Genomic DNA, 10,402 nt, shown 5'->3' on the forward strand with positions numbered 1-10,402 from the left:
ATCCTTGCCATTACTCATGCTACTGTAGGCATGCTACAGGCCCAGCCAGCTCGCAGCTGGACGTTCTGGCTTTTTAACGCCTCCCTGCAGAGATGTCAAGACTGCAAGCCCTGCTGAGAGCCGGCTACATTAGACACGCCACTTCTAGAGGACAAAGCGCATTGGGGTCATGGCGGCCTAAAGCAAACACACCATCTGGGACTTGCTCTAGTAAATGTGGAACTTTTGCAGACCCTGTGAGTCCTGCTTCACGTATGGAAATCCCGTTAAAGGTCGAAAGCATAACTTGACAACCTGCTTATTGCTGTCTCTGAATTCTATTAAGCTCTGTTAAGTCACTACACATCTATTTATGAATGGCTATTCACACACTAATGTTATATGGTCACCTCTGTACAGAGCTGCTACAGTCAAGAGCAATTCCATTTCTGGAAGGTTTCTCTGGTTGTTCATTAGAACCCAGCTAAGCAGTAGATGCAGGACTGAAGAAGTTACCTACAGAGATACTGAACATAGTGAGAACACCGAGGCCTGAAGCAACGCAGGGATTTTCATTTACATTGATGAGTCCATTGTGCTCAATGAGCTGAGTATATAATTTCCTTTCCCCTCGGACTACGATCTGAGAGTCTCAGTTGTCCAGGTTTGTATATCTCCCTTACCCTGTGCACTGCCCAACTGAAAGCTTTGATGGTAGTATAGAATGGGATAGCAGTGCCAAACACAGCTGTGAGCAATCCCAATACACATCCGACAACAAGTGCACCAAGTTGCCCGGGGGGGGGGGGGCAATCTGCAGTCAGCTCAACCAAAGTCAAAGCTAATGTCTAAGTTTTGGAGGAAACCTCTTTAGATCTCCAATCATTCTTCATCCTCAGAACACCTTCTGTGTACCCATGAAAAACCAAGTTTGTCATCTAAAACATCACCTATCTAAATAACCTGACAGGTTTACAAAAAAGTAAACAAATTTTTATAACTATTTTTCCTTATTTTTGTTGGTTTCCGGAAAATATGTAGTAGTCAATTTGGATGAAATTAAATCAAGACAAAGGCATTTTAAATGTGTGGTGATTCACTGGCATATTATATCCATGTGCTGTTGAATTACCTTATTTAAACTAAATGGGTAGAACAGTATTATGGTATCACATACAGTTCTTCTTGAGGGAGAATATTTGAGGACTACTGCCTTTGGCCAAAGGTCTGTCGACAAAAAATTTTTAAAATACTCTGTATCTTTATTTGAAATAATTCAACTATTGCCCTCAAGAAAGAAGAAAGGAATCAGCTTAAGAAAAAAAAACTAATGAATTACCAAATGAACAATATTTCCGAGTCTGAAAATGAATGAGATAAATTATTGATCTTAAGGCTCCACAGGACTTCCTCTATAGTCGGCCTGTAACCAGCACAGGCGGAAGGTTGCTGTCCGCACATTAGGCTGTTAGGGGGGGAAAAAAAATCATATCACAGCAGCAAAAGCAAATCAGTGTAAACACAACTGGCACTACTCTGACGTCTGAGAAGAATTAGTTTGATTTTAAAAACCATTTAAATCGATCTCAATATTCTATCGTCTCTGCTTGAAAATCCAACAACTTCTAACTGCCCTGAATTAATTAAATTTTGAGAAAATAAATAATTACAATTAGTCAAGTAGATAATAGGCACTCAATTACCAGTTCAATTGACTCCTGATGCACTTTGTAGCACTTCTAAAAATAAGCCATGAGAGTAAGAGAGATCACGAGTCGCATGTAAAATGTTCTCTGGGGATGTGAAAATGCAGCTTCTGTCCTGGAGACCCTGGAGAACAGTTACCACCCTCAACGCACACCCCTTATTGTAGGCTGACAACAACCTGGCACAAGCAAAAACCTAAGAGTTTCACAAGGAACTTTAATGTCTTCTGCTGGGCTTACTCTACCAAGTATTTTTAAGATGGGTTTTTGAATAATTCAGACTTTTTAAAATAAATTAGAAATAAGACACCCAAAGACATGCATAATTTTCAAAGATGATGTTTTTCAGAAAGCCCACCCCAAATTATAGAAAAGAAACAGCTAAAGCTGCAGATGGCATGATGTCAGAGAGATGGACATCGTCCAGAAAACAGGTAGTAGGTGAGTCCAAGAGCCTTACCTTCACTGCAGTCCTTCCCCTGGTAGCCCGTCTGCGAGCAGTCGCACATCGGCTGGTCATCCACGAGGCTGCACACTCCTCCATTCAAGCACACGTCCACGCCGCACAGGTCGTTTCTGACCCCCTCACTGCTGATCATCGTGGGTTCCGAGCCGTTCACCTTTAGCTCATTTATCCATCCTTTATAGGGCACCTGGTCCCTGACGGCCGCGGAGGTGAGTCGCAACGCCACTGAGCGCAGCTCGGGTGGAATCCCACCCAGAAATAAATGACTAAAGACAGTCATATCTCTCCGTTTGGACTTCACCTCCACCCACTTGATCTCTTTGTCCACAATTAGCGTTGTGTTTTTGAAGTTCCTCCGGATGGTGACAGAGTGCCAGAGGCTGTCGTTGACAGCAGTGTCTGACAGCACCGTGGCTGGTTCTGCGCAGAAGATGGAGAAGCGCAGGCTGAGCCTGCCATTGTGTATGAGCAGCTCCAGGAAATCACAGAAGCCCTCGTCATCGAAGTAGACGAGCAGCCCGTGGGAGCTCTTGGTCTTCATGTTGAAGTTCATTTCACTCTCGCAGCATGCGTTCCACACCGGGAACCGGGCCCACTGACCTTCCGCCCCAGTGAACTCAAGACTTGCACCTACATCCACCAAACAGCACAGGACCAGGCCGGCCCACATCAGATGGACGCCGTTCTTCATTGTGAGGCCTATACCACAAAAACGTGCAGAAAGCTGCAGTATGGGGGTCAATATGTCCTAATTAGTGTGCCTTACACCTGTGTTGAGCTCAAACACCTGAAGGGGACCGGAACACTAGCTATACTGGATTACTGCCAGTGCCCTACCATTTGATATGTGGGTAAGAGCCTTCCTTTGCATTTCTGTGCAGTCAACTAGTCTACAGGTTGCCCACGGACAGAAACGGCTGCTCCTTGAGAACATCTCACCTCATTTGGTCACTGTCAGAACCTCTCTGGTTTCTTCAGTGTCTTTCCCTTTATACACAGGTGGTGCAAAAACAGTACCTGCACATACACACATCCATTACTTACTGCCTTCCTTTCCTTATAAACATGTTAGGATTTGGGTTCAGAACATGGTGCAGTTTGGGGCAAGTCCCCGTGTTCGGGGAGCTGAGCTGTGGCCGGGGGGGAACACATTGCAAGGAGCCGTCCCACGCTCTCAGATGGTTCTCCAGTGGTGTTCTCGCTCTGTACCACGGAGCTGCTCTCTGTCCACAGTCTGGCCTTGGGTCCAAACAGTCACAGGAGCTCCATAAAATCTGCAGGGGATCAAAAGAGTCGTGACACTACCTCTGCCGTAACTGTTCACTGAATGTCAGACACATACATCTTTCTACGACATGGACATGCACTGTGGGGGTCACGCATAGGTCTTACATCAAGCTACATCAGATTATACACATGATGCCTGGGCCAGAGCGTGTTTGGGACAGTGTCATTCACCAGAGCTCACATCACACTACTTGCTGACACTGCAGCGTGTCACTCACTATCCTGCCAGTACTCTGTGGGAGAACATGCAGGGAGCCACTCCCTCCTCAATGTGACAAAGGTTTCCCTCATACAAGGAAGGTTCAAGAACACTCCATCATATGTACAAATGTAATTTACACCTTAAAATTTTAATAATAAGCCATAAATTCTAACTTATCAAAAATACCTTATGAGAACATACAATAAAATTCAAACTATGTTCCTTGGTGACAGTGCAGCTGACAACAGACAAGAGTTTGGCTTCTCCTGAGAATGTCACAGGGGACAGAAGTGTATTGGACCCACTTCTCTTATGATCTAACTGCTCCATAAACTTGGGTCTCATCTGTCACAATCACCTTTGAATTTTCCATAAATTCCATATGTAGCTACCTGTGTAATGTGGCAACAACGGTAATATTGCACAAACAAAGTGTTGTCTCATGTCAGCATCCATCCATCAACTATCGCTGCTATGAAATCCACTTTTGTTTACACAGATGTATGTTACTTTGGAGAAAAGCATCTGCTAAATGAATAAAATGTAAATTTTAGCTGCAATAAAACCTTACCCATTTTAAAAAAACAAAAAAACTGAAGTGATAAAACAGAATTGCTTTGAAAGAGAATATAAATAAAAGTATGTGATTTGATTTAAAATTTACATTCATTCATTCAACAGATGCTTTTCTCCAAATGGATGTACAATGATTAACTAGTATTTAGCTGACATCTTTATCCAAGGTGACTAATAGTTTTACACTGCACTAAACTCCCTACAGTTATTCACTCATTTAAACAACAGATCAATGTAACACGCTGATTATACACGCACACACACAACAGATAATTTAGATTCCCCAGGTTACCTAAAACACATCTTTGGAGCATCAGTGTAAACCATAGGACCTGATGGAAACCCATGCAAACAAATGGAGAGCATACAAACTGTGCACAGACCGCTGTGCCACAGAAGAACAACAGAATAAAGAACAAATTAAAAAAAGAAAATAATTGATAAATTATGAGAGAAAGGGGATTGTGACACATTGGGTCCTTTCAGTCAATTTTACGGAGTACAAGGCTACAGGTTAAGCTGTCTCTTGGTGTTTCCAGCAGCCAAGTGCATGCAAGCAAAAGATATATAGAAAAGTTTACAACATGTGGGTCTTAAGCCTGGATTTAAAGGTTTCCAGAACAGTTCTGATATTCGAGACTCAGTTTTGAATTACATTTCCTCAGTGTTTTATTGGCATGCAATGGCCTTTTATTAGTGTCATAAACTACATGACCCACACACCTATGCTTCCTCATACCACCTGTCAGCAGCTGTAGTACAGCTTCCAATTAGTTAGGTGCATGCTGTGCCTCAAAAATACATTTAAATTACTAGACATCAAGAGTGCTTTTTATGAATGTTCATTTTATGAGAAAATCTTCAGAAATTACACTCTTTAAACAAGAAAAGCCAGCATTACAGTTTATTAAACAACTAAAAGTCTCAAGTGAAGTATTCATCTGTTGTGGAGCAACAGCCTCATCTATGAAAACACTCCTCCCTGATTAAAACCGCAATAAAGCCAATATACAGTAAAACGAGTGAATTCATAAAGGCTCCTTAACACATTTTCTGGGGTTATTAATAATCCAACAAACTGCACAACACATCAATTATTCACATTGCCGATAAATCAATGAGAAATGGGAAGGAAATAAGCAGAACGATGTGCCAATGGTCACACTCTGTCACCTGGGGATCTGAGGACGTGTGCCAGCGAGACCTTTGGCTGCCACACACACCTCACCCCATCCTCAATCTTCAGTCAGCACCCTTCACTCTCCACTCACCTCTCCCCATCCTTTAACCCTCACTCCTCCCACACATCACACAGCCAGGTGCTCATCATCATGTATGACAACAGACTCCTGGTCAAATGATCAGAGTTGATGAACAACAACAAAAATATGACTCAGACCAGAGCAGATCCCTCAAACATCTTATTTACATCTATACATTAAGGTCACACTTTTCCCCAAAGTCCCTTACAGTGTTAAGTTGCTAACAATAACTTAGGCTTTATAGAGCTGGGTATTTTTTTTCTTGAGTAATGTAAGTATCTTGATCAGTGGCATAACAGCAGGTGGGAGTGGGACCCGGGTCCTTCAAGTCTATGTGCATCTAACCACTATGCTGACTGCTGCCCCCATTTGAAATTACAATGAGAATAACTGATTATTATTGATAATATTGTCATTATTACTATTAATAATTATAATGACAAGTCAAGTGGCTCTATAACTGCATGATGTGTCATCTGCTCAATTAAAAAGGAACGCGGAGCCCCCCCAACACGTACGCTCGCCCCGCGGCGTCACACACACGGCACGCGCCATCGAAACGGAGAGGAAAGGAGCGCGCGAGGGGGGTGATGGGGTCAGTCATAAGGACTGAAATACGAAATTAATAAACAAAAACAGCGAAATACCAAGGGGGAAGGTGTCAAGCGGGTGGGGAATAAAACCGAGAGTGAGAGGCATCCTCTCTCTCATCACCTGCCAGCCCCAGCAGCGCGTCGCGCACACACCGCACCGCACGCAAATTTATTTAACCACAGAGACAAAAACACACCGCAAAACACAGAGGCGAGACGTTCGAGGAGGGATGAAGGTATTTTACCTCAGGTGCAGGCGTTCCTCTCCTCCACCTCATCGGGATGAGCGCTGAAGGAGAGAGTGGTGCGCGCTCGCCGCAGCGCTCAGGTGTGCCGCTGGCTCTCTAACGCGGGCTCGAGCTCGTGCTCACCGCGTCACACCTCTTCCTCTTCATCTTTATCTTCATCTTCCTCGCGGTGCCCCTCATCCTCCGCACCCCCGCAGTGCCCAGCAGTTCTCGCCTTAGCAATCACTTACAGTCTCGCTAAATCCGCGAGATCGCGCGTTTCTGGAACCGCATTCTCTCCGTTAGCGCGTGCTTGTGCGCGCCCGTGTGGATCCGTGAGCGGAGATGTGCGATGAATGCCTCAGCCGCGCGGCGCCGGAGATTGTGGGAGCGCGAGAGGGGGAGAAGACGCGCGCGCGCGCGCATCACGTGGTTTCTCTCTCCGCGCGCGAGGGCGGCGATGGGGAGGCGGGAGGGGCCACTGCAGCACCGTGGACAGAGAGAAAAACTGAGAGTCACAGTGGCCGCGTATGAATATAAATATGAATATAATTTTGTGAATGTATCATCACTGGGAGCTAAAGGTCATTCCTTAAATGTTAGGGAGTGAGTGAGTGAGTGAGTGAGTGACTGATGGATTGATTAGTGAATGAGTGAGGAGGCTCAGCAGGGGGCCGACGACAGACCGAGACAGAAAGAAACTGCCGACTGCACAGGAAGCAGCTCCTCGTGACGCTGACTGACGTGAAAACGAATAACTAATAAATAATGGCTATTATTAACTGCTCTGTTGTGAACAACTTGACAAGACGCCACGTTCTATTAGCTGTGCGTTGGCTGTGTGTTCGCTGTCACCTCGTGACGCGGCACGAGACGTGCGAGTGTGACGACCGCGCGGGTCACTCGAGGGCCGCTCCGAGCACGAGCCGAAGCAGGGAGCAGTCGCGCGCCCCGCAATAATAGAACCTGCCGCTTAAGAACAGGACAATCGGAAACACCCCCCACGTTTCGTTACTGTAGTGTCGCTTTCTTTCATTTGTGTTGTTATGGGCCGAAAAAAATATAATAGGTGCTATTTTTGTTTTTAAGGTAATTGCAATTATTTCTTCAAAGCTGTGACGTCACCCAAACCTTAAGCGACACAAAATTGAGCCACAACGCTCGTTTTGCCCTTTACGGTATACTTTTAGTTTTTATCTCTTACATTTCGAGATATTAATGATTACAATAGTGCCGTTTACGACTGACCGCATATACGACGGTGGTCCCATAGATACAATGGAGATGAAACATTTTTATCGACTAGTGACGTCGTAGCGCTACGTGTTACTCACGTGTTCGTGGTGCTGCTGCTATAAACAAACCTACTGCGCTGCCACGCATTACACACACACACACACACACATTTTCAGAACCACTTGTCCCATACGGGGTCACGGGGAACCGGAGCCTACCCGGCAACACAGGGCGTAAGGCCGGAGGGGGAGGGGGACACACCCAGGACGGGACGCCAGTCCGCCGCAAGGCACCCCAAGCGGGACTCGAACCCCAGACCCACCGGAGAGCAGGACTGCGGCCCAACCCACTGCGCCCGCCACTCATTACATTTTACTTTTATTTAGCAGACACTTTTCTTCAGAGTGACTTCCAATGAACTCTATGTAGTGTTACCAGCCCACACACCTTATTCACCGCAGTGACTTACACTGCTAGATACACTACTTACACTGGGTCACTCATCCATAAACCAGTGGAACACACATTCTCTCTTGGTCACTCACACACTATGGGTAAACCTGAACAGTATCTCTTTGTACTGTGGGAGGAAACCAGAGCAAACCCACACAGACACGGGGAGAACATGCGAACTCCACACAGACTGAGCGGGGATGGATCCCACAACCTCTCACACCACCCAGGTGCTGTGAGACATCAGCACTATTCGTTGTGCCACTGTGCCACCAAGTCATGTAAAAGTATAGCACATACAGTTATGTACAATACATAATACTTGATAATGACAATAAACCCCTATGTTAGTAGTTTATGTACTTACTATACTGTATTTTTTCTCGTTATTTTAGTGTACTCTTTCTACTTATAAAAAAGTTGGCTGTAAAACAGCATGCTGTGTTATGCCATCAGCAGCATCATAAATAACGTGTTCACCATGTCTCTTGACTGCATCGAGGCTATACCATCTAGATTTGTATAAGTACACTCTATGATCAAGACTACACACTGATGTCTGCACGATGACGAAATCGCCTAACAACGCATTTCTCCGAACGTATCCGTGTCGTTAAGCGACGCACGTCTGTATTAACAGCATTTTCTCAGACCATGGCCTGCGTTCCAGGCTATGTAGCGACCTCTCCGGAACAACACTGGGACACATGAAGCTGGAAATGTGTGCATGTCTAAACGCGTCCGAACAAGTTGGGACGTGTCTGAATTGTGTCCGAACGTGTAGAAGCGCATTTCATTGTTCTCGAACGTGTTCTGACGTGCGCTTCCGTAGATTCCGGGTCGTCATTGAGACCCGCTTCGGTTCCAGTCAGAATTTACTCGTGTGTAGCCGCAACGTTGTCACAACGTCCCGCAGTCATGATTTTTTCACGTCTGATTTCAGATGGCAGAGAAACATGGACAATGGATGTCACCCTGGGCCAGAAATTAGCAGACCTGGCTGAGAGAGCCGAGACCACGGCCAAAGTCAACATCTCCTCAATGACACGACGCCCCGAGCCGCAGCAGCACTTCCACCCGGGCTAGGACCTTCTGACTTCCTGCCTCAGCAGTGGACATTCAGAATTCAGTGAAAGAACCCAAAGGCTGGAAGCTCTGAATTGACCCTCAGGGCAGCTTGGTGGCTCATTGGGTAGCACTGGTCCCTCGTGGTTCCTGAAGTGTCAGCTCGAATGGCTCAGTCTGCGTGGAGATTGCATTTTCTTGCCATATTCTCGTAGGTGGTCTTTTGGGTGCTCTGGTTTCCTCCCACAACCCAGAAACATCTTTCAGGTGAACTGGTGACTCTAAATTGCCCGTTGTGTGTATGTTTGAGTGAATAAGTGTGTGTGATTCCGCTGTGATTGACTGTCTCATACCTCGTGCTTCCAGGATAGGTTTTGGACCACGCCAACCTTGTTTTGCACAAGAAATTGTTGATAATGGATGGATGTCCCCAAATACACCTCTTACTCACATATTTGGGTTAATTCACTCCATGAAATCACCCTGTTAGGCGAATTCATGCTGTGAGGGGATCAAATTACCATTATTTCATATGGAAAAAACATAAACAGTTCCCAGGCCAAAAATTCTTTCTGTCTTTTAATGGTGTATTTGTTCTTTTTATCTTTCCCTGCCTCTACCTCCTTTTCCAATGGCCTTTTCACTTTCTCTTCAAGCTTTTTAAGAGATGTTTTGATCAATCGGCTCACAGATGTTTATATTATGAAGAAGGATAATATACAAGGTCACTGCCTATGTCTTTCACTCTGCAAAGCACATGGACACACTGCTATTAGAAGTACTCTGTGGTGTTAGCAACTGATGTCTGGTGCTAGGTTATCTTCATTTGACTGCAAGACCAAGGCTTTATTTCTTCTAGCGGTCATTGTTTCTAGGATAATTCTATGAGATGTATAGTTCTGTGCAAAAGTCTTCGGCACTTAGACGTTTCACAAAAATATTTGTTTATTTAATGTCTTCTGCATTAGTGTCAATGAGAAAGACCATATTGTAATGGTGCTGAGGGGAGTAATAATAGCTCCGTGTTAATAGCTGATATTAGTGTTCTTATATGTACATAGTTGCGCGTGTGTTTTTCTGATTGGTTGTCGTTCTGCTTATGCTCAGTGGTCAAGAGGGGAATTCTGGGGGTGGCCCCTTAATCCAAACTTCCACATGTCCCTTCTCAAACCATACAGTACCTCCCTTCTCCAGACCGTTAGTCACGACCCGCCACCTCCTCAGAGTGCAGTGCAGGTTGACAGGGGGCCTGCTTACAAGGTGAAGGCCCTTCTCGACTCCTGCTGGCGGCGTGGGGAGCTCCAGTACCTGGTGGATTGGGAGGGCTATGGTCCGGAGGGATTGTGTTGG

The 10,402-nt window shown here is 45.4% G+C and overlaps 1 protein-coding gene across 20 annotated transcripts in view; it reads right to left on the bottom strand.

The window, feature by feature from the left end:
• The window catches only part of LOC108940442 (neurexin-1a), a 114,113-nt gene extending 107,425 nt beyond the window's left edge, over window positions 1-6,688 (bottom strand). For 19 of the 20 annotated variants that reach the window (XM_018762623.2, XM_018762621.2, XM_018762612.2 and 16 more), the window contains exons 1-2: window positions 6,317-6,688; window positions 2,146-3,425 (exon numbers count right to left, since the gene is read on the bottom strand). In XM_018762623.2, coding sequence (XP_018618139.1) covers window positions 2,146-2,842 — 697 coding nt within the window. In that variant the 5' untranslated portion in view covers window positions 2,843-3,425; window positions 6,317-6,688. Of the gene's footprint in view, window positions 1-2,145; window positions 3,426-6,316 lie in introns of those variants that run through there. The other variant, XM_029250311.1, reaches the window with a different exon arrangement.
• Window positions 6,689-10,402: the final 3,714 nt, after the last annotated feature.

This window comes from Scleropages formosus, chromosome 3 (assembly GCF_900964775.1).
Source record: "Scleropages formosus chromosome 3, fSclFor1.1, whole genome shotgun sequence".
NCBI classification, from domain to species: domain Eukaryota; kingdom Metazoa; phylum Chordata; class Actinopteri; order Osteoglossiformes; family Osteoglossidae; genus Scleropages; species Scleropages formosus.